Source organism: Mesoplodon bidens, assembly GCF_964165515.1.
Source record: "Mesoplodon bidens genome assembly, chromosome: 15".
Taxonomy (NCBI): domain Eukaryota; kingdom Metazoa; phylum Chordata; class Mammalia; order Artiodactyla; family Ziphiidae; genus Mesoplodon; species Mesoplodon bidens.
Genome location: NC_138171.1, coordinates 38,220,071 through 38,244,120, shown reverse-complemented (window position 1 = coordinate 38,244,120; position 24,050 = coordinate 38,220,071). Strand labels below are relative to the sequence as shown.

General features: G+C 53.3%; 1 protein-coding gene across 2 annotated transcripts in view; it reads right to left on the bottom strand.

Moving 5' to 3' along the window:
- Positions 1-24,050, bottom strand: part of CLIP2 (CAP-Gly domain containing linker protein 2) — an 80,569-nt gene that overhangs the window by 12,762 nt on the left and 43,757 nt on the right. The window contains exons 4-11 of one of the 2 annotated variants that reach the window (XM_081255787.1): positions 17,917-18,041; positions 16,218-16,431; positions 15,398-15,595; positions 14,360-14,463; positions 12,324-12,384; positions 6,024-6,128; positions 3,443-4,378; positions 1,138-1,195 (exon numbers count right to left, since the gene is read on the bottom strand). In XM_081255787.1, the coding sequence (XP_081111913.1) occupies positions 1,138-1,195; positions 3,443-4,378; positions 6,024-6,128; positions 12,324-12,384; positions 14,360-14,463; positions 15,398-15,595; positions 16,218-16,431; positions 17,917-18,041 (1,801 nt within the window). The remainder of the gene's footprint in view (positions 1-1,137; positions 1,196-3,442; positions 4,379-6,023; positions 6,129-12,323; positions 12,385-14,359; positions 14,464-15,397; positions 15,596-16,217; positions 16,432-17,916; positions 18,042-24,050) is intronic. The other variant, XM_081255786.1, reaches the window with a different exon arrangement.

Below are 24,050 nucleotides of genomic sequence, written 5' to 3'. Positions count from 1 at the left end.
TAAACCCAGGATCCCAAAAAGAAAAGACTGATTTTTAAAAATCTGCACGGCAACTACCACCTAAAGAAGAGTCAAAAGACAAACCACAAATGGGGCGAAAATGCTTGCAGAGTCATATGTAAGTAGTTTCTAAAAATCAATAAGAAGATCAATAACCCAACAGAGAAAAAAATGGGCACAGGATGCAAGGAGAAATGGCAATGGAGTGTCACTCACATAAGGGAAAGGCAAGTTGAAGCTACATCGGGTAACATCTTTTACAGTTGAGATTGGCAAAGATCACAGAGTTTGATGAAATATTTTGTTGGTGAAGCTTGTGGGGAAACACACTTTCAACCAGAGCCGGTGGGAGTTAAAATGAGTTGAGCCTTGGGAATTCCCTGGCAGTCCAGTGGTTAGGACTCTGCGCTTTCACTGCTGAGGGCCCGGGTTGAGCCTAATGGAGGGCAAGGTAATTTCCTGCAGCAGGGTTTGTAACAGACAAAAACTGGAAACAACCCGTGATCCATCAGCTAAATACACGATGGTGGCTCCACATGATGGAATATTCTGCACCACATAAAACAATGTAGTGGCAGGGAGCAGTCTCCAAGATACATTATTAAATGGGAAAAAAGAAGGGGCCCGAAGGAGTTCCCTGGTGGTCTAGTGGTTAGGATTCCACACTGTCACTGCCGTAGCCCGGGTTCAATCCCTGGTCAGGGAACTGAGATCCCGCAAGCCGCATGGCGTGGCCAAAAAAAAAGTAAGGGGCCCAAACAGTGTGGGAAGTGTGGCACCATCTGTGCTACCTCTGTGCTTGTATGTGCATAAACCATGTCTGGAAAAGAGACATGAGTTGGCCAACATTGTGCCTTTGCAGAGGGAACTAGGGGATAGAGGATGCTTCGCCACATGCCCTTTGAACAAGCTGAAGTTTATACCTATTTTAAAAATAACAAGATCAAACATACAATCAGGTTCTCAATAAACTGAGCCTCCGCCCTCCTCACCTGGTGGGTGAGTGGCTGGTGCACACAGTACGCAGCTCTCACCAAACAGCAGATGATGCAAAACAAAGTGGGACCCAGCTCAGAGGCAGAACTGACCAGCCTTTCCCCACAGCCCCGCCTCTCATCCGGCCCAGCGGCCACTCACCCTCCACAGTCTCCTTCATCCTCATCTTCTCCCCTGAAATGTCGTTGGACTCAATCATCTGAAAGGAGAGCCTGGTAAGGGGGACACTCGCCTCCCCCTCTCGGCCCTCAGCCCCAGCCAGCCCACCTCTCCCCAATTCAAGGAGACTTTCAGGGGCTCGATGAAGCAGGGGGCACAGATGTCCTTGGGCTAGCTTCCCTGACAAGAGGACCCCCTCTGCTCCCAGGGCCCGGGAAGGCTGTTTATGTAGCTTCCACGTGATCACCTCCTACCCTTTCCTTCGTGCAAACGCCTATTATATTAAACAGATGTCTCCTTCCCTGGGATGCCTACAGAGATTGGTCCTGGGACTCTGTCTCCACCATCATCCAGAGGCAAGACTCCCGGCCTTGGTTCCCATCCATAAAGCAAGAATTGACCGCCATGGGGCAGCGTGTGCAGGGCACGCACCGGGGTCGGCTCCCGGGGGAACTTCAAGAAATGTTACTTCTTTTCTAACACGTCTTTAAAAAAAAAAGAAATCCAGAAGCCAAAGAAGAAAAGATCAACCAAGGAAAAAAAAAATCTGCGTGGCAAACATCAACAGGCTCCTTGCTGCCTTTTGGTGGAAGTTTTTGGCCTCCTGCCCAAGCTGGCTGTCCCCTGAGCCTGCAGTTTGCCAGACTCTAGCACTGCATACCAGGGCAGCACAGAGCTGAGCAGGCAGTCACCTCCATCCACCTGCCCCTCATACCTCTGCTCATACATCCCAAGCCCTGCTTTAGTCTCAGTCTGTTGCGATTAACTAAGCTTCCTAGATCTTTATTTACACACACTGCAGGGAAAATGAGGCACACGCTAAAAATTTTCCAAATTCCCATACTTACTACACGAGACCAAAAACTGAGTTGTCCCTGGACTTAAACCTTTGAATCTGGGAGGCATGTGGGTCCAGACCAAGTCCCCACGTGTGTGGAAATCAAGAGATGGGCATTCCTGAGATCACCACCCACTCCCCGGCTTGAGGTCTGTGACTGAGGGGCAGCAGGCCATCCTGTGGCACCACAGCAGCCCCAAACCTCCCCTGCTAAGGAGTCCAGGTCCTGGGGGTCCCGGGCCTGACCCTCCTTGCCTGAGCAGCCAATCAGGTCATGTGTACACAGCTAACCTGAGGATCTTCCTTTTCTCTCTGCCCAGCATCCTGGGAGAGCACTTGCGGGTCCCTCCCTGGGAGAAGGGGGCAGAAAGGCCGGTGCAGTGGGACCTCAAGGTGTGACACGGGCAGAGCTCCTTTTACAAAAAAGCCACCCCCTGTATGTGGAACTCCTGAATACTTGTGGCTCAATCGTTAAATTCTGGTTTAAGTGTACAAAGGGAACCAGAAGCTCAGGAACCCCCGTGGCTAATAAAAAGGCAACGATCTTGCTGCTAGCTGTCCTATCGTGTAAGATTTGACTTCGTCATCCCGGGCACCCCCTGCTGGCCCTTAGGCAGTGGGGCTGGACACAAGGTCTGCCACTGATGGACAAGAAAACCTGGGAAAGGTACTCTGCCTCGGAATCTCAGTTTGCTCATCTATGAAATGAAGCCTATATGGACCTTGAAGGAGTCCAGGTGAGATAGGGCATCATAGGGCCTGCACCAGGTGTGGTGCCCAGAGCCACTCATAAAGCCCTTCCTGCCCCCGCTGGAGCACACGCCCAGGCTACCCGGGGTCTTGGCCTCCCCAGCATGCTCAGCTGGGACTTCTAGATTTGGAGCAAAGCTGATTCCAATGGCAGCAGCCTCTCCAGGGACCACCCCACGCCTGGGAAAGCAGCTGCTGAACTGTTGCTCAGTCTCATCAGGACCAGCAGGGAGGGGGCCGCCCTCGGGTCCCCTAGGTCGGTGCTCTCATTGGAGATGGGCAGGGTTTGCCCTCCACATCTCTGCCAGCCCAGTGCCAGAGCATCTGGTACTGGTGCCTTGGGGAGGCCCAGGAGCCTGCACAGGAGGGCGGGTCTGGGGACTGGGAAGAAGGCTGTTCCCTGTGCCCTAGACACACATCTCTCCAGGCCTGGCCTGTGGGGACCCAGCCAGGTCAGCTCAGACCGCCTTGGGGCCCCATGGTCACCCGGGCCTGCTGCCCTTCTAATGGAAGGACCTCCTCCTCTGAGCCAGGTGCCCTCCGATCTCACACGGCGTGCTCCTGGGGACAACGAGGACGCTTCCCTGGACTGGAAATAAAAGGTCAGTAGACGACTAGACCCTCCCCAGCCAGGCCCTCGAGCCTGGACCGCTGCCGTCCGTGGTCCCCGCACAGCCAGGCGGGGGGGTGGCCGCCTACGTTTGTGTGCTGGGTCGAACACAGGGACTCGACAGCCTGGAGTCTGTTTTCAGTGACCAGAAGCTTCTCCCGCAGCCTCTCGGCCTCCTGCTTGCTCTGGGCCTCCGAGCGCTGCAGCAGCTCATAGTCTAGCATCTTCTTCTCGGCCAGGGAGATCTGCTCCTTGAGGAATGCAATGGCCTGCGCCTGGCCCCGGTACTCCACGTCCAGCTTCTCCAGCTCGCGCACCCGCAGCTCGGCGTCGCGGCACCGGTCCTGGGCCTCCTGCAGCTCCAGCCGGTGCTGGCTGGCCTGCACCTCCAGCTGGGCCCGCCAGTGCTGCTGCACCCCGGCCAGCTCCTCCTGGGCCTCTTGCAGCTTCTGCCGCAGGCCCTCTTTCTCCTTCACGTGCATGGCCGTCTCAATGTCGTGCTTGGCCCGCAAATTGCCCAGCTCCAGCTGGTGCTCCATCTTGATGCCCTCCATCACGGCCTTCAGCTCCCCGATCTCCTTCTGCTGGGCACCCGGGCTCGAGTTCAGGGTGGCCTTGAGGTCCTCCAGGGACTTCTGGTGGTCCAAGGCCAGCGAGTCCAGCTTGGACTTCCAGTTGTCCATGAGCCCCATGTTCTCGCTGGTGGCTTGCTGGACCTTGGCCTTGAGGTCCACCACCTCCTGCGCGTACTTCTCGTTGGCCGCCCGCAGCTTCTCCACCTCCGCCTGGTAGGCCCTCAGTGCCTTCTCGTACTTGTCCCTCAACATGCCGCTCTCCCTCTGGTGCTCCTTGCTGGCGGACAGCAGCCGCTCCCGCAGCCGCAGGGTCTCGGCGGCCTCGGGGTGATCGGCGGGTGGCGGGCCAGAGTGTAGCAGGCACTGCTGAAGCTCCTGGATCTCCCCGCGCCGCAGGCTCAGCTCCTCCTCCAGCTGCAGCACCCGCGACTTCTCGGCCACCGTGGTCAGCTACCGGGAGAGAGGGAGACCGGGGTCAGCGGGCCGGCTGGAGGGCACGGGGGAAGGTCGTGAGAAGGGAAGGATGCCCCACTCCACCTGAGTGCCGCCCTGCCCACTGCAGCTCCCAGGGGGGCTTCCCCTGGCTTGTGTCCCCGTGACTCGGGGACTCCCTGGTCCCCGCTGCTCTAGGCGGTTTGGGAAAAATTGGTGGCGAAAGGAAACCATCTATTTGAGGTTATGGCTTCCTTCGAGTCCATGTTATTTTTAAAGGGCAGACACAACAGAGGGAATTCCGCATTATCCTGCTCTAGAAAAGTTCCAGCTGGAATGAGTTGATTCCCAGAGAGGCCTTTTGGAGGGGGTGGCCAAAGAAGGGTCCGGTTTAATGTTTAACGCAGAAGAAAAAAAAAAAAGAATGCTCCCAGACCCTCCTTCTGGTGGAAAACTCTGAGATCAGAGGCTCCATCCGCCAGAAACCTACTTCGACCGTGTCAGTGATCACAGATTTGGGTGCAATATATTTGAAAGTTTTAAATCTTTTACAGGCTTAAGAAATTTGTTTCTGAAGGTGACCTTTAGTTCAATAAACCTGCTTTTGTTTTTCTAATCAGGTTGAGCCCTAGAGGAGGATGCCTTGGTGTGGAGGGCTCCAGCCTGTCAACTGTGACTGGGTCGGTTTCTTCAAACAGACTCCGTGTACATGCATATGTACTGCACACGCAGTCACCTGGCAATGGCCAATCTGTGGACAGGGACCCGTGTGTGTCTCCAGATGCTCACGGGCACACACATGTTCACTCATGTACTGAGGCCGACCTGCAGAAACCAATGGTCGCCCACCCTACACCCACTGCCTGTGTTTGGTGGTCTTCCCCAATCTCTGCTCTGTGGCTGCTTAACTCTATGGCCGGGGGAACTGCAGCTGGGCTGTCCACTAGGCTGACCAGCTGTTTGGATGTGTGCCTGCATGGGGGCCCAGCCCCCAGGGCACGCATGGTGGGCGTGGAGGGGCTAGCAGGGTCTGGAGACTGGACTCAGAACCATGCCCTGGGAGTCAGGGGGGACTTCACTCCCACGCAGAGCCTTCCCTGGCCCAGGAACCACTCACACCCTGGGGCTGACACAGAGTCTCATGCCCTGGGAACACCCCACTCCCTCGAAGGCCCACCACTGCCCCAGGTCCTTCAGGTTGGCCCCTCATGCCATTCTATTTAAGACCCTCCAGGCTAAAGAAACCTGGATCCACAGCCTCCCAACCTCTGCCTTCCCCAGCCTGGGGAGAAGGGAGGCATGGATAGGTTGGCCACAGAAGGGGCAGAATGTTCCCAAGAGCCCCCGATTTCTGAACATGACAAAGCACGGTCATGGCAATGCAATGGTGGGGGGGGCGGGGGGAGGCTCGCACAGAACACTCCCAGCCAGTGGGTCCACGAGCTGGGGAGCAAAGTCCCAGAGAACCAAGACCCCCTCCTCTCAACAAGCATCACATGGCCACGGGGCATAAAAGCACGTTCCTAAACCTCCCTAGAAGGGGCGCAAAAGGAAAAAAAAAAGTGAGGAGAGCGGCCAGAGAGAGAGAAAATAATAAAAACAGGGAAGCTGAAGGGGGCGTCAGCAGGCGAAGGCGCTGGTGGCAGGAGGTGGCGGCGGTTACCCTGTTGTCGGCTAATTCTCGGAGCAGCCGCTCGGCCTGCGCCTTCTCCAGTAGCAGGTTTTTCTCCAGCTCGCCAATGCGCGCGTGCTCCAGCTGCGTCTGGGTCTGGTCCACCCGGGGCAGGTGGCGAGGTGGGGACAGGAGAGAGGGGCACAGGGACAGGAAGCCGGAGGAAGAGAGAAAAAGAGAGAGAGAGGCAGGTCATCTTCTGTGCACAAGACAGGAGAGCAGGTCAAGGAAAGAGAGGAGGTCTGGGGAGGCGGGGCGGGGTGGGCCTGCCGCCCGCCCCTCACTGTGTCCCAGCTGGGTTTAAGGGCAGAGCACAGGCTGCAGCAACCCTGCCCAAGCCGGCCCCTGGAAGGGGCGACAATGGGCACCCGGGTCCCTTCTGTCACCCCCAGGTGGCCCTTCCCCTTGCAGCTCCGGGGCAGGGGCCAAAGCCTACTCCCCCCCCACCCCATCGGGAAGCCTAGGGCTGTTTCTCATTTTAGGCACGGAATCCTGCACACAGGAAGCCCCCGTAAATGACCCCAGGATTCCTGGCCCCCAGGCCTGTCTTAAAGGTCAAAGAACCGACTGAATGGGAGGTTTTCAAATATACCCGTACCATCAGGATTCTCCCGGCGAGGCCTCCTTAGTGGAGGCTGGACTATGCCCCCCCCTCCGCCCTGCCCCAAACCCGGCCCCAGCACTGCCCACTCCCCAGGCCCCGCCGAGGACGCCTGGTCTCCCGAAAGCACAAGAGCACTTTTGTCCCTGCTTCACAACACCCGCTTCACACACTAACAAAGCCCGACATTCTCAGGGCATCCAGACTGGCATTTGGATTTCCCCTAAGAGATCTGCGAGGGCAGCGGGAGGCTGAAGGCCCAGGGCATCCAGAGGGGTCTGGACACTAAGTTCTCCATAGGGAGAAGCCAGGGTCCTCTGTCTGCATCCTCCGGCGCATCCCGTCATCACCAAGGAGACACGAGGTGAAAGCAAACCTGAGCGGCAGTTCAGGAGAGGCAGGGCTTAGCACCGAAGCACGTTGTGTAAAAACCACGAATACACCCGACACGGGAAAGGGTAATGGTGACAGCATAGACTCACAGCATCGTCCCAGAAATACTCGTGCAATTCATCAAGAGCTACGGAGACCTTTATGTCCTCTGGCCCATGATCTTATTCCTGTGAATTTTCCTAAAGGAACAAAGGCCTCTTCTCTCTCTCCTCCCAAGAGGGCAGCATGCCCCAGTGCTAAAAAACAGCCCTGCTCAGTCTCTTCCAGAAAATTACAGGCTGAAGATGGTGCCTCAACCCCAGCCTTGCAGGGGCCGTGTCACCTTGCTCCTAGATGACAGACATGGCGACCCTGCCCGGGACCCACACTACACAGAGCCTGATCACAAATACCGTACCTGTGGCCCCAAGGGCAAGCCTCCAGGCTTCACAATTTCATGGGCAACTTCATTTGGTAGCCCCTACAAAAGGACCCTTCACTATCCCTTTCAGAACTCCCAGCCTCCTGGTCCATGGGGGCACAGGAGAACCCATAGGAGCTTGGGGCGGGGGGAGAGCCCCTGAAGCCTAGATTTTAGGTGAGATGGACGACCTGGGCTTCATTCTGCTCCAGGGATGCTGCCCAAGGCGTGAGCAGTGGCAGCTACCACGCTTACACGCTTACACTCAGGGCAGTGTAAGGGAGGATGTCATTTCTGTCTCACGTGCCGACTTTAGAACCCAAGCCCCGCCCCCACCACGGGGTATCTCGGTTATCTCCCTATCTCACAGCGGCCACCCCAGGGGGAAGACCTCAGGCTCAGAATCATCCAGCAACTTGGGGCAGCAGGAGGCCTAAACCTCAGACTTCCAGATTCTAGAAGCAGGGCCTTCCCACCCCCAAACCAGCCTGACTTCACGGAGGGGAGACATAGACTTCCAGCAGCAACACGGAGCAGTGACGGAAGCTCCTGAAGCGGGGGACTCCCTGTGTCCCTGCCCCTGTCCAAATCCTGGAAGCTCAGTGAAGCCTGGCCTGAGCCCTTGACCTACAGCTTTCCCCCTTCTCCTTGCACGCCCGGTGTCTACCCCACTCCAAAGCACAAAGTTACTGCCTTGGGACGCCCCTCGGATAACAGAAGGTTGCTATTATTAATTGGGGAGTTTCCCCAACTGCACCAGTGGCTCCTGAAGGCCAGAGGCACGTCGCCCCTCTTCATCTCCCTCCAGGCCTTGAGCTGCACAGCCAGTTCTCAACAAATAGCTGATTCTGAGTTCTGGCTCTTCCCCTTACAATGGGTGTTCCCATGCCAAGGAAAAATAACACCGAGGCGCTATTTAATTCACAAAACAATAACACAAAACCCCTGGATGATAAAACAACAGCAAAACCCCAATATCTTCAAGTCTAAGGTAGCTACCTGACGTCCCCACCAGGGGGGCGACAGGGAGTGGCACACGTTTTCATGAGGCAACATGATGCCACACCCATTCAAGAACCACAGAACATGTCCCCGGCCTGTTTTCGAGAAGCATCTCACCATGCTGTGCCCTGCTCTGGCATTGGGGACAGGAAGGAGCACAAGACAGACAGGGGCCCCCCCAAGGGGCTTACATCCTGGGGAAGGATGCAAACTATACATGACCAGGGAGGATAATTACAGACTGTGACCGTGACCTGGCCTAGAAGAGAGCAAGGAGGATGAGGCAAAACCAAGGAGGCAGAGAAGGCCTCTCTGAGAAACACAATTTAAGGGGAGACCTGCAGGAAAAGCAGGAACCGGCTGACCAGGGCAGGGGTGGAGGAGAAACGAGTGTTTTAGGCAGAGGAACCAGCACGTGCAGAAGCTCAGACAGAGCATGGGGTGTGTTCTACCTCAGACAGGAGCCCCACATACCTGGAGCAGGGCTGGGTCCCCAGGGTCGTCCCTGGGCTACAGAGCCCGGCTTTTATCTAGAGTAGCGCCACCAGATGTGTGAGCAGGGAAGGGGCAGGATCTGATTTATGTTTTCAAGAGATTTGGTCATATGATGTCTGCAGTTTGCTTCAGAATAACCTGAGAGAGGGCTGTGGATGGCGGTGAAACATGAGTGGCCAGGAGTTGATCATCGTTGAAGCTGGGCGATGGGTAAATGGAAGTGCATCATACCATCCTCTCTACTTATGTTAAAAATTTTTCCAACGTTAAAAAATTTTAAAGATTCTTTTTGAAGGCTATCTGGCTTCAGTGTGGAAGAAGAGAGACAACACAGGGGCCAAACAGAGGGGTAACTTGTCCCAGGTCGCCCACTGTGACCTGGTCCAGGAAGGTGGCGGTGGGGATGAAGACAATTTTGGAGGCCAGGTCAAGTGGGTTTCTGATGGAAGGATGAGGGAAAGAGAAGGTTCAAGATGAATTTTAGCTGTGGGGCCTGAGCAACCGTGTGGATTGTGGGGCTAACTACTGAGATGGGAAGGATAAGGGGGGTGCGGTGAAGGGGAGGCAGGAACAAATGGAGAGATCTGTTTGGGGCACGTTACATGTGGGGGGTGCGGTCCTGGGCTGAAGAGCATCTCCCCAAATTTCATGTCCACCTGGAACCTCAGAATGTGACCTCAGAATGTGACCTCGTTTTGAATAGGGTCTTTGCACATGGAAGTAGTTACGATGAAGTCATACTGGGTTAAGGTGGGTCTGATGACTAGTGTCCTTATAAGAAGGTCACGTGAAGAGACACAGGAACACACAGGGAGGAAGGCCACGTGATGACAGAGGCAGTGATGCGGCGACAAGCTGAGGAACACCAGTGGCTGCCAGCCATCCTATCAGAGCTGGGAGAGAGGCATGGAACTGACCATGTCCACACCTTGATTTCAGACTTCTGGCCTCCAGCACTGTGAGAGCATAAATGTGTGCTGATGAAGCCACTGAACTGTGGTAGTTGTTTCCTGAAGCCCCAGGAACTATTACAAGTAGCTGTCACTTGCTCTTCCTGGTGGGGATGTCCGGTGGGTATACTGGCGCGGAGCTCAGGGGAGGACCAAGGGAATCATGGGCTTATAAAGGGCATTAATGCCACAGACTGGACGCTCTCAGGGAGAGTGTAGACTGAGACTGAGCCCCTGGACAGGCCAACATTCAAGGTCAGGAAGGAGGTGAGAGGTTGGAATGGGGCACCTTGGGTATCTGGGGGAGTGAGGACAGGAGAAGGACAAGCAGAGAACTGGGGTGACACAGCTGGAGGGGGACCAGAAGCTCAAGGATGTATTCTGGGTTTTACTTTTAAGACAGGTGAGGATGAGAGGGACTTTTGCCTTCTGGTTGTCATGAATATAGTCACAATAAAAACAGCAGCAACGGGGCTCCACTGCCCTTGGACTGAATTAGCTGTCTGTCACCGTCTGTCCCACCCCCACGCCTCTCCCAGGCAAGGCTGACTGGATCTGGGCTGGACACCTGATCCAAAGCCAGCCAGCCCATTGGCTAGCCTGGGGCCAATCAGATTCTCCCAAGAGGACAGCTGGGAGACAGTGGGTGCTGGAGCCTGGGCAGATCCAGGAGGATGGGTGTCGGGGAGAAGGGAGCAGATGTGCCAGGAGACTGGCAGACACGGTGACAGACAGACAGACTGATCATGAGTCATGAGAAGAGGGAGGCCCCTCAGTGGGGGAGAATAGGCTCCATTTCTGATGCTGTTCCTCCTTCTGGTTCCCTGAACTGCCTGCCACTGGGGCTGTGAGACTTCCCTACAGCCTTCCAGTAACCCCCGGATGACTGGAGTTAGCAGGAGGGGTCTCTGTTCTTTGCAACCACAGGTGCTTTTCCCAGAAGCCCCGCGGCCCAGCCTCTGCAGGAGGGCAGCCGCCCAGCAGGAGAGCCTGATAAACATAACCACATGACCTGCCCCCCTTGGCTAAGACGGAAACTTACACTGGAACACCCTGATATCAGGCTGCGGTTCCTACACCAGGTTGTGCCCCAGTATCCATCCTTTAAGCTCAGGCAGCAAAACCTGCCTCAACAGGGGCAGCTGTCAGTGACCCTAGATCACACATGTCTCTCCCCGAGCCGTGGTCATCCAGGGACAGGACAGCCATATGCACAATTTTGCTGGATGTTGGAAGTCATAGGGGTCTTAACATGCCTTTTTCACAAAATCAGAAACCGTGATTTCCCATTGGAGCTCAGACATGATCTAGTGCAGTGATTCCCAAAGCGTGGTCCCCAGACCAGCATCACCTGGCAACTTGTTAGAAATGCAGATTCTCGGGGCCCACCCAGACCTACCGAACGGCCACTCAGGCCAGGGCCCAGCATTTCGTGTCTGAACACACCCTCTAGGTGCTGAATTCTCAAGTCTGAGAATCACTGACCTAGTTCAACCTCCTCATTTTACAGAGGAGCAAACAGAGGCCCAGGGAAAGGAAGAGGCTGCCCAAGGCCAATTAGGGCCAGGACCAGAGTGTGGAGAGGGACTGAACTGACTGCCCCCTGCCCCATCTGACGATTCTGGGAGTCCTTGTCTTTTGTCACCTCCCAGGGAGCAGGAAGGGTCTCAGTGGAAAGGCACTCCTGCCCACCCAACTGTGAGCAGGCCTAGTGAGCCCCGTGGTCTCCAAATGATTTGGTGAGGGGGGCTAGTGTTTGTCTTGGGGGGCAGGGATCCTTAAGTGCTTTACTCATTGATGTGAGCATCCTTCATCCCTCAGCTCAGAAAGAGTGGGTTGGATTGGAGAGTGAGAGTGAAAGGTCCAGACCCCTCGTCCAGGTGCTGTAACTGAGGAGGTGCTGTAACTGGCCATTCTTACAGGCTGGATGCAGGAGTCAGGAGTCCTGGGTCCTGGTCCCACTGGCTGCTGACTTGCTCCATGACTGGGAGGGTCCCTTTGCCTTTCTGAGTCTGTTTTCCCGTCTATAAATTCTGTGACTCAACCACAAGCTACTTCCAGCCAAAATTTTACGTGGAATTCAAGACGAACAAAGGGCCCAGGGAACACCTTTAGGGCTACTGCCCAAGAAAGAAGGGACGGGGGAGCCTGGCCACTATGTCCTCAGGCCCAGCTCTGTGGATGCCTTGGGTCCATTCCACCCAGCTGCTGACACAGGAAGCATGGCCCCTCTGGGGCTCCTGGAGCTGAGCCACTTCTGACACCTGAGTCTCTCATGACCGCCACCCCCACCCAGCGTATGATCTTTGACCCTTCCCCATTTCTTCCTTGCAATACCCCCTGCCCCCTCCCAGGGGGCCCAGAGTTGCTGCCTAGACCTCATGGCCATTTGCTCTTCGAGGGCTGGGCTTGGGGTGCAAGCCTGGGGTGGGGGGGCCTTTGACCATTACCTCCAGGTCTCCCTTGGTGATGGACTCCTCCTCCACTCGGAACTGCAGGTCCTCCACCTTCCTGCAGGGGGAGAGGGGGCTGAGTGAGTTTCACCCAGAGGGGTGGGCATTGCCAAGTCAGCAATGGCAGAGAGAGCCAAGGCCACAGGTGGCCCAAAGTCCACACTCAGATTATGCAGAAGACACTGCCCAGAGCCCCAAGTTCCTGGAAACATCCAGCCCTCCCAATTTACTGATCCATGCTCTACACAGAGAACACTGGCTTCTCTAAAATAGACACTGCTTTGGGAAAGATCCCCAGTGTTCTCCTTACTTGCTGCAAGAAATAAATCCTTCTGCAAACACACACACACACACACACACACACACACACACATAGATATAAAATAGGAATGTTTAATGCAGCATCCTTCCCCGCTAGGGTGGTTGTGGAAATAAATGACAGAATGGATAGTAAATAGAAGCACTAACAGCTCTGTTTTCATCACAGCAGGGAACAGACATGCTGCATGGAACAGTCTGTGGGGAAGGAGGCAAGGTGGGCTTCTTCCCCTACTGACCCCATTCTCATTCCCTCCCCTCAAAATCAGGGCCCAGAGTCCCAGCCCCCACTGCTTGGGCTGCTCCCTGATGTGGAGGGCCCCCAACACCCTGCTGCAGGTGTGGGGCCCACCCTCAAGGAGATACACCCACCCACCCCCGAGAGAGCACAGGGAAGAGACACAGGCACATTACAGCTCACAAAGCTGCTACTCCTGGGGCCCCGTGACAGCTCCCAGCACACAGAGGATGAAACTAAGGCCCAGAAAGGGCCAGTGACCTGCCCAAGGTCACACAGCAAGTGCAGGGCAATGCTGGGACTTGCACCCAGGCCTTCCTGAACACAACTCCCACGACGTCTCAAAGATCTGTTTTTGTTTGTTGGCATCAGGCACGTTGCCACGGGAACCAGATGCGTGGGCCCCACCGACCCTCTCAGGCAGACGTAAATAAGCCCTCCTGTCTCCAAGTCAGACAGTAACAACAGCCCATGGAGCAAATGCCTCAGCTGAAAGCCCAAAACCAGACCCAAGTTGGGGGAGGTGGAGGGCTGGGTCTGGGAGGTGCTACTGTGCAGGGTTAGCAGAGGAAGCTGCAGAAATCTGTGTGCCAGCAGCTAGGAGACAAAGAGAGGCTTCTGGGCTGAGGGAAACCCTTGTCAGGCCTAGTCAGCTCTGAGTCCCACCAGGTGACCCAGGACCAAGTCAGGCCAGAGTCCCCACACAGAGGGAACACAACTCCCACTTGCCACTGGCAGGACAGAAAGAGCCAGTGGTATCACTAACAGGCTGGTGACCCCAGGCAAGTCCCTTCCCTGCTCTGAGCCTCAGTTTTCTTATCTGTGACCTGGGGGGCAATACCTGCCTCCTGGGCTAATTGTAAGACAGAGAGAGACAGAACAGGTAAAGCACCCAGTCCCGGGGCTGAGCCCCAGGCGCAAGGTGTTTCCAGGGGCCTTTTCCTGCTGCTTCTCTGAGCCTCGGTTTCCTGACACATGAAATGGGAATGAAGCTTCAGGACACGGGCTGTGAGCTCCACACGAGGGACCTGATGCAGAAGGGGTGTTCCCTGCGCTGAACTGGGTCAGGGGGTGGGGACATCGGATGCACATCTCCCTAGTGAGAGGTCCCCCCGCCCACCTGGGCGTTCTCATGGTGCTGCATGAGCCGGGCAGGGCAGGAACGGTGAACCCCATGTCAGGAAGGAAAACAGTGACGTATGTAGTGTCTCCCATGTGCTCAGTGTCATGCTGGGTGCTTTACTGGAGTTACCTTGTAAGTCCGCCCAACAGCCTGCAGAGATGGGGATCATCACCCCACTTTGCAGATGAGAGGACTAAGGCCCGCAGAGCTCATGTCACCAGCCCAGGTGACACAGCCAGTACGTGGTGGAGGCAGGGTTTGTGCCTGCTGGTCCTGAGCCTTGCTTTTCCTGGTCATCCTTAACGAGGCTCTGGGAAAGTGTCCCGCCAGGACCAGGACAGGAGTGGCACCTACCTCCTCTCCTCCTCCAGCTGGTTGGACAGGTCCACCTTCTCTTTCCGCACGCTCTCCACCAGCAGCCGGGCCCGCTGCAGCTTCTCCTCTGCCTCTGCAACATACTGGGCCCCGAGCGAGGGCCAGGACAGGGTCAGCCTCCTCCTGGGGACTGGGAGCCAGGTGGGGGAGGGGTGGGTGTGGAGGTAGTGCAAGGAGCCAGGCCTGGAATCCAGCCACCCCTAATCCCCTGCCAGCCCTAGTCTGACCGGAACCGTGGACCTACATGTGAGGGAAGAGGGCCAGCTGAGTGCCAGGAACGGGAACCTCAGGTCCACCTGCCCCCAGTACCTGCCACCTCCCTCAGCCCTTGAGGGCCTAAGACCTATTGTCTTGTCAAGGCCCCTGTCACGGCACACACGTGAGCTTGGCCTTAGTAATTCCAGAACCCGAGGGAAGAGTGAGCCAGGCTCCAAATGGGGACAGGGGCCTAGGAAGGAGCTCCCATGTGGGGAACAAGCATCAGGGAAGAGTAGACACATGACAGCAGCAGAGAGTCAAGGCTATGGGCGAGGACTTCCTTCCCTGAAACCCAACCCAGGAATCAATCTGCTCGAAAGCATGATCTGAAATGTGGACAGATATACCCCAAAAATGTTTATATCAGTATTATTTAGAAAAAGTGAGGAATTGGAAAACAACCTAAACACCAGCAGGGGACAGGCCATGGCAGTAAGGTCAGTAAGGACACAGCCCGTAACAGACGGCAACGCAGTCCTTCAAACGGGGAAGAATTTTCCATGACCTAGAAATCATGCTGGCACTATAGGAAGTAGGAAAAAGCAGGACACGCAAGTTTGTATCGAGGTTCTGGAGGTAGAATGTGGACCTACCACTGGAAGGAAATTCACCAGGAGGATGAGGGATGTTGGTAACATGCGTCTCAGTTTTCTCTGCACACCCCAAGTTCTCCTCACTGAGCGTGACTGAGGGGCAAGACTGGCCCGAGGAGACCGCTGGTGCCCTCTGGGTGCTCCATGGCCCTGCCTGCCCACCCACCTGCTCATGCTGTGCCTTGAGCAGGGCGATCTCCTTCTCCACCTCACAGATGTGGCTCGTGGCCTTGGCCACCTCGGCCCGCTCCAGGTCCCGTTCAGCCAGCAACTGCTCAATGTGCTGCTGTTTCTCCTTCAGCGCCTCTTGCAAGGCAGTTGTGCCCGAGATCTTGCGGGCATAGCGTGAAGAGGTCTCTGTGAGCTGCAGGAAGGCGTGAGTGCAGACAGGACTCAGGGATGTGGAGCACCGTCCAGGCAACCCACCACTACCTAGCAAGTGGGGGGCCCAAGTGCCTCAACTCCTGGGGTTTGGTTCCTCCCCCTCCCAGGGCCCTAGACACTCTGCCTAGTTATGTAAAGGGAATCATGATGTTTGCGATCCAGGGAACTCCCTGCTCCCAGGAGAGTCACAGCCCCTGGGGGTCCGCCTCATGGTGGGCTCCCTCACCTGGGCCACCTTCTCCTGGACTAGGAGGAACCTTCCATGTAGACACAGCTCTGCTGGAAGGGCAACCTCACCTTCCCTCCTCACCCAAGGTGGCTGTGCCAGCCTTTCTAAAGCACCTGCCCTGCACCTGTATAACCTGCCCTGCCTCTGTATGACCCTCTTTAACTCCCAGGGAAGAGCTTAAGCTACTGACAAATCGGTAATATAAAAATAACAATAAATGTAAATGGGTCAATTTCTCTGTTAAAAAATATATACTTTCATTTTTGTTCTCAAACTCCAAACTGACAGATGCCTGGAACCAGAGCAAGTCAGGGGACAACTGGGTCTCTCTGTCCCCGCCCTACCCCCATACACACACCAGGGTACCCCTCACCAGGCCACTGCGGCTGGGCCGGCCCCCCACGGAGGAGGCCACAGAGCTGACAGAGCTGATGGAGGAACTGCTGGGACTGTGGGTCAGTGCCGAGACTCCCATGGCCATGCGCTTGGTCTTCTTGGCCTTGGCTGGGCTGGTGGATGGGAAGCCGATGCGGATTACCTTGTGGATGGGCGCGAAGAGACCAAACTTGGGTGGGCACTGGAAGTACCTGGAGAGGTAGGAGAGACCATGCTGCTATCATGGCCCCACAGCCTGGAGCCTGGCCTGCCTCCCCTACCTCTTCAGAGCCCAGCAGAGAGAGGCTTCTCCTGGGGGACCCATCACCCACACCCTAAGACCAATAGACAGGACTCCCAGAAAGGGAATAGAGGTGAGCAGGGCCTGATATTCTGCATAGCCATGAACAGCGGTTGGGCATATTTCTGGGGGATGGGGGAATAACAATTACTGAGCACCTGCTCCATGCCAGTCCCTTTACATAAATGCTCATTTCGATCCCCCAACCACTCTATTGTTATCCATATTTCACAGATGAGATTTAGGCTCAGGTTAAGTAACCTGTCCAGAGTCAGACAGCTGGTTAAGTGGCAAAGCTGAGACTGGACCCAGTGGACTCCAAAGCCCACTATGCTTTGGCTCCCACACATCAGTCAGAGGCTCCCAGCCATATCTGCAGCCCCACTCTCATGGCTGCCTCTGGACCACCCCCAGCCCCAAGGCTCTCTGCCCATGGAGCCCCCGAATGGAGAAGCAGAAGCCTGAAGGAGGCACCTTAGGGGTGGGGTGAGGGATGCTGCCCAACCTGCCCGTGGATTCTGAAAGCAAGAGTAAATTGAGAGAAACATCTGTCTTGAAAACAGGAAGGCAAGTGTTGTCATGGAACTCTGGATCATCTTCTCTCAAAACCTCTCTAGCCATGGATTCCACGTGGGACCAGGGACCTAGTTCTGTCCAGCTTCCCGCTCACCTTGAAACTGCCACCCCACCCTGCCTCTTCCCACATCCAGGTCTTTGTGCAGCCTGACCCCCAGCCTAGCACACCTTCCTTCTCAGAGCTGCCACAGGTTCTGGACGACAGAACCTAGGCCAGGGACAGCCAACACAGGCTCACGGGCCACCTTGCCTTACCCCACACCCCTGACGCTGCTCAGCCATAGCATCACCCTCCCACCCTCAAAGGGCCCAGGCATGGCCTTAGACCTTCTCAACCCAGCATTCCTGGCAGTCAATTCCCTTTAATCAGAGATGCTGAGAAACCTGGGACCCAGCTGTGACCCTAACCTTGGCTGTAGAGCACCAGGCACTGTCTGCTTATTTCCTGTGTCACCCAGGGCAACTCTCAGAAGGCAGGACCCCTGCCTCTCCTTTTCTGGTGCTCCCCCCTCACTTAGTCATGGGTGGCAGGGGGAGGGGAACCCAGGGACAGATGACTCTCCTAGTGCTTGCTCGTGACTCTCTGTGTGACCTTGAGCAATGACCTCTCTGGCCTTGGTTCTCTGATCTGTAAAATGGGGGTGATGTTCCCACCACCTGCTTCCGTGAGCTGCTATGACAGAAGGGAGGTGGTAGCATCTGTACATGGTATCTGGCACAGCCACCCAGATGCTCAACACTGGCATTCTCAGACGCCCCAACCCCGACCCCTGCACCCACCCTAGGAGAAGAGGACTCCCTTCCTCCCTCCCCACCATACCTGGTGCCCGCCACTGCCCCATCGTTCTTCCCAAGGGGCTCGTCCAGCTCCACGCCACACCACTCGCCCTTGGCAAAGTCTGTCTCCCCGACGTACCGTACCACGCCAGTCTTCGTCCCACCAACCTATAGGCACACAGAGAGACTCAGGTCCAGAGGATGCAGTGGGAACTGCAGAGATGGCACAGGCACCCAAGTGCCCGGGCTCATCCCACGCCTCCCTTCCAGTGTGCAAGGGCCAGGGGAGATGAGGGGGAGGCCCAAGGACAGCTGGGAGGGGTACAAGTATAAAGAGTGCTTCCCAGGGCTGTCCCGAGCAAAAGCTCTGGAGTCAGAAAGACAGACCTGCATTCAAACCCTGCCACTTACAGGCTGTGTGAGCTTGGGCAAGTTACCTAACCTCTCTGAGCTCCAGCATCTTCATCTGTCAAAATGGCTTTTGTGAGGATTAAGTACTAAATGTGCAGTGTCTGGAGCATACTAGAGTCTCAATAAATGTTATCCTTAAAAATGGTTTAGGGGGTGGGAGGGAGACTCAAGAGGGAATAGATAGAGGGATATATGTATATGTATAGCTGATTCACTTCATTATAAAGCAGAAACTAACACACCACTGTAAAGCAATTATACTCCAATAAAGATGTTTTTTAAAAAAAAAGGTTTAGGGAATTCCCTGGCAGTCCAGTGGTTGGGACTCCACGCTTTCACAGCCGAGGGCCCGGGTTCAATCCCTGATCAGGGAACTGAGATCCCACAAGCCGAGCTGTGCGGCCAAAAGGAAAAAAAAATGGTTTGAATGGGGATTGCCAGGAGCTGGGCAGGAAGGGAAGTGGGGAGTTGTTGTTTAATGGGAATACAGTTTCAGTTTCGCAAGATGAAAAAGATCTGTTGCACAACAATGTGAATATACTTAATACTACTGAATTGTATGCTCAAAAATGGTTCAGAAGGTAAATGTTATGTTACGTGTATTTTACCACAATTAAAAAAACTAAGGACAGGCCAGTAATCAGGAATATTACTGTAACAATGATTTTAAAAACTTTCAATTCAAGTTATATATATATACATAAAGTTTTACATATATATATATATATATATATATACACACACATACTTCCAAAGCCTTAAAAAACCCTGTAAGTTTCTCCACCTCTCCCCAGAAGCACTTTCACTCTTTAAGATGAAGTTTTTGGTGTTGACCTCCATATTTCTAAATGACATGCTAATATTGCTACTTGTCAATTTTTCAATTTGGGGGTGACATCCATCTACATCTCATTGGGAAAGGGAAGGCGTTCCCTCCCCATCACCAGGCTGCACACACCCCTACTGGGTTTCTACCCCTGCCACGTAGTGATGGCTTCATTTTGATCAGACTCCAGGTTGACGGTGCTGGGACTAAGCAAACACTACTCACAGACGTGGATGGGCAGATGCAGATACTTTTCCCTCCCAGCACCAATTTTTCCCTACAGATAACAACTGTCTTTTATGATTGTTTGTCTAGTTTTTATGGCCCTTACACTAATTTAACGTAAACTCTTTCAACTGCCTAAATCTCCTGCCAAGATGTCCAGAGGCACTGGAAACTCCATCAAGCTCTTCCTGGAGAAGACGTTCCTGGAGCCGGGTGCCCCCCTTCTGCATGGCCGTCACCCCAAGACCACCTGTCACCATTGCCCTGAGGAGTCCCTTTGCCTCGCTCCTGGGATGGATCTCCCATTTCTTGGATGCAATATCTTCCATTTTTCCTGGTTTATTCACTTATTTTGGTAAAGCACATCCTTCCACTGCTTTCTTTTTTTAAATTAATTTTTACTGGAGTATAGTTGCTTTACAATGTTGTGTTAGTTTCAGGTGTACAGCAAAGTGAATCAGTTATACATATACATATATCCACTCTTTTTTAGATTCTTTTCCCATATAGGTCAGTACAGAGTATTGAGTAGAGTTCCCTGTGCTATACAGTACGTCCTTATTAGTTATCTATTGCCTTCCATTGCTTTCTAAGAGGTGCACGAGGAAATAAAATATTTGAGCCTTTGCCTATGTGAAAATATTTTTTATTCTGTCCTCACTTTCTTTTTTAATTGAGGTAAAATTCACATGACATAAAATTCACCATTCTAAAGTATACGATTCAGTGCTTTTAGTACATTCCCAACCATCACTGCTACCTAAAACCAGAGCATGTTCATCACCCCAAAAAGAAACCCTGTACCCAATAGCAGTCACTGCCCACTCCATTCCCCTCTCCCCAGCTCCTCTGCTAGTTTCTGTCGCTATAGCTTTGCTTATTCTGGACATTTCCTATAAACAGAATCATACACTATGTGGCCTTTTGTGTCTGGCTTCTTTCATGTGGGAGAGTGTTTTCAAGGTTCATCCGTGTTTATCAGTATCAGCACTTCATTCCTTTTTATGGCTGAATAATATTCCCCTGTATAGATTATACCATATTTTGTTTATCCATCCATTCACTGATGGACATTTCTGTTGTTTCCACTTTTTGGTTATTATGAAGAAAGTTGCTGTGAACATTCATGTACAAGTTGATGTGTGAACACCTTCAATTCTCTTGTGACTGTCACTCTTGAACAAGAGTCTGGCGGGGTCTCTTCCTTCAGAATTTAGAAGTCTCCCTCTGTGTGTTCTAGCATCCTGTGTTGCTCTTGAGAAGTTCAAAGTCATTCTGAGTCCCACGCCTTTCTGTGAGCCCATCTTCTCACTCTGGAAACCTGCAGGACTTTCTGCCTGTCCAGGGTTGTACAGTTTCACAAACAGGAGCACTGTGCCTCTTTGCATCCATTTTCCTAGGCTCCTGTCCAACCAAGAAATGCTTGTCAACCCTGGGAATTTTCTGATTGCTTATTTGACTTCCACCCTTCTCTTCCTCTGATCGTTTTGTGTTTCTCTCCTGTTTTCCATCTGTCTTTTGGCTCTCCTGTCTGGGAGATTTCCTTAAATTTATCTTCCAGTACTTCTGTGATGTTTCTTATATCTGCAATCAGATTTTTCATTATCCAGAGCTTTTTTATTGAATATCCATATTTATATTCCATGGCCTTCTGTTCAGATTTGACACTGGTATCACCTTATTTCTCACAGGACTGGCCACCTTCCCCAGAGAAGCTTCTGTGCCCTCTGGAGGGTGCAGGCTTGGCCGCCAGTGATCTAGGAGCTGAGTGAGGGAGAAGCCGGTGGGAAAAAGGGGCTCAGCTTTTAGGATAGACATGTTCATTTAATCCTCCCTTTTCAGTCCAACATGCCAGGGGTTCCCCCATCCAAAGACTCCTTCTCTGAACCTCACGAGACAACCACTCATCCCAGATGTCTGCTGGAGGGGCAGTCACCGCACAGAGGGGACCCTAGGCAGGGAGGTGGAGTCTGAAGATTTTTCAAACAGTCAGCTCCATTTCCAGAGGCCACCACACGGCTGACTTCCGATCCTCAGCGGGCTTCTGAGGGAAAACACTGCTTCTCTGCTTTCCCCACGGCTGCCTGTGCACTGGGCTGCACTGGGTTTCCAGTGGTATTTCTGCTGTCTCCTCTCCTGTTCTCTTTGTCCTTGAGGGTTTAATACCTTTTTTTTTTTTTTTAAATCCCTTCACTGTCATTCTAGTGCAAATTCAGGAAAGGGTGAAAATAAATGTGTGTGTTTATCTACTGTGTTTATCTGAACCAAAATAGGACTTTCTAAATGTTACCTTCTCTGACACCCTCAGGTGTGCCCGAAAGGAACCAGCTCCCTAATTAAAACTCATTCTATTCCCACCATTTCTTAAGGACTGGCTATGTGCCAGGCACATTGAAGACATGAATTCTAAACCTTGCAATTCAGGAGTTCCCTGGTGGCCTAATGGTTAGGATTTGGCGCTTTCACTGCCGTAGCCCGGGCTCAATCCCAGGTTGGGGCACTAAGTCCTGCATGCCGCGGCGCACGGCAAAAAACAAAACAAAACAAATCCCCAAAGCCATAAGGGAATACTACGAACAATTACATGCCAACAAATTCGACAACCTAGAAGAAATGGACAAGTTTCCCCCTCACCAGACCCCACTGCATGTGTGCCAGGCCCTGCCCTCCAAGGTATGAGACCTTTCCCTTCTTTCTTTTTTTATTATATTTAACCTTGTCTTTACTGTAAAAAATTAATAGACTTTTTTTAAGATGTTGCTTTTAAAATTTTATTTATTTATTTGGCTGCATCAGGTCTTAGTTGTGGCACACGGGATCTTCACTGCAGCGCATGGACTTCCCTCTAGTTGCGGCGCGAGGGCTCAGTAGTTGTGGTGTGTAAGCTTAGTTGCCCTGCAGCATGTGGGATCTTAGTTCCCCAACCAGGGATCAAACCCGCGTCCTCTGCATTGGAAGGCGGATTCTTTTTTTTTTTTTTAAGATTTTTTGATGTGGACCATTTTTTTAAAGTCTTTATTGAATTTGTTACAATATTGTTTCTGTTTTATGTTTTGGTTTTTTGGCCCTGAGGCATGTGGGATCTTAGCTCCCCGACCAGGGATCGAACCCGCACCCCCTGCATTGAAAGGCGGATTCTTAACCACTAGACCACCAAGGAAGTCCCTAATAGACTTTGTTCTATAGAGATATTTTAGGTTTCTGGAAAATTTGAGCAGAAAATACAGAGAATTCCCATATATCCCATTACGAATCGCCCCTACAGTTTCCCCTCTTATTAACACCCTGCATCAGTGGGGTGCATTTATTACAATGGTGAGCCAACAAGTTGTTATTAACTTATTAACTAAAGTCCATAGTTCACATCAGGGTTCACTCTTGGTGTTGTACATTCTATGGATTTTGAGAAATATATATGACTCATACTCACCATTATAGTATCATACAGAATAGTTTCACTGCCCTAAAAATGCTCTGTGTTCCACCTATTTATCCCTCCCTCCCCTAGCCCCTGGTAACCAACGATCTTTTACTGTCCCCAAAGTTTTGTCTTTTCCAGAATGTCATACAGTTGGAATCATATAGTACGTGGCATTTTCCCACTGGCTTCAGTCACTTAATACTATGCATTTAAGGTTCCTGAATGTCTTTTCATGGCTTGACAGCTCATTTCCTTTTAGCCTTGAATAACACTCCACTGTCTGGATGCACCTTAGTTTATCCATTCACCTACTGAAGAACATCTCGGTTGCTTCCAAGTTTTAGTAATTAGGAATAAAGTTGCTAGAAATATTTGTGTGCAGGTTTTCATGCAGATATGTCTGCTCATTTGCGTAAGTACCAAGGAGCAGGACTGCTGAATCGCATGGTGAGAGCATGTTTAGTTTTGTAAGAAGTGGCCAAACTGTCTTCCTAAGTGCCTGTGCATTTTGCATCCTGGCCCTCCCCAGCAATGCACCAGAGTCCCTGTAGTTCCATTAAGGGACTGTCCCTCCCCACACCCCCACTGGGGACAGGCTGGGCCCCAGTCTCCGGAGGGATGAGCCCCACCCGCTCCTTTTCCAGCACCTGAGGGTTATCTGTGAGGCTGGAATCCCCGCTGGCCTGGACCAAACACCGACTACATCCGGGTCTCATAAAACAAGGGAGGTGGGCAGATTGAATTTATCTGTTTCTCCGGGATTTTCCTCTGAGGAAGTTAAAACAGGTGACTCGTTTAAAATAAACCCATGCGTCTCGCCCACAAGGACAGACAGCTCTGCCATCAGGAGGCTGGGGCAAGTCCCCCCGTCTCACAGGGCAGCCATGAGGGTCCAGTGAGGGGCTCATTTCCAAGGCCTGGAGCAGCACCTGCTGGGCCGCTGTGGCATAAGAGCAGAGCAAGCGGGGAAGGAGGGGGTCCTGGTAGGAAAGAGGCTGCCCGGGAGAGACGGGCAGGTGAGTGGTGGCATTGGGCCACCTTCAGGGAGATGAGGGGACAGAGGTGAGCAGCCCCTCTCAGAGATCCTCCCTGACCATGTCCACGGTCGCTGACCTGAACAGCTAGTGAGGGGCATCTGGGGCTCAACTAGCTTTTGCAGCATCGACGTCATACACGTGGTACCTCACTTGCTCTCAGGACCACCTGGCAGGGCCGTGGGTCATTCAATGAGCAGGAAGGTTTGAGCACCTCCCTGGCACCAGGCTCTGTTGCAGGCCCTGGGGGTGCAGCCACG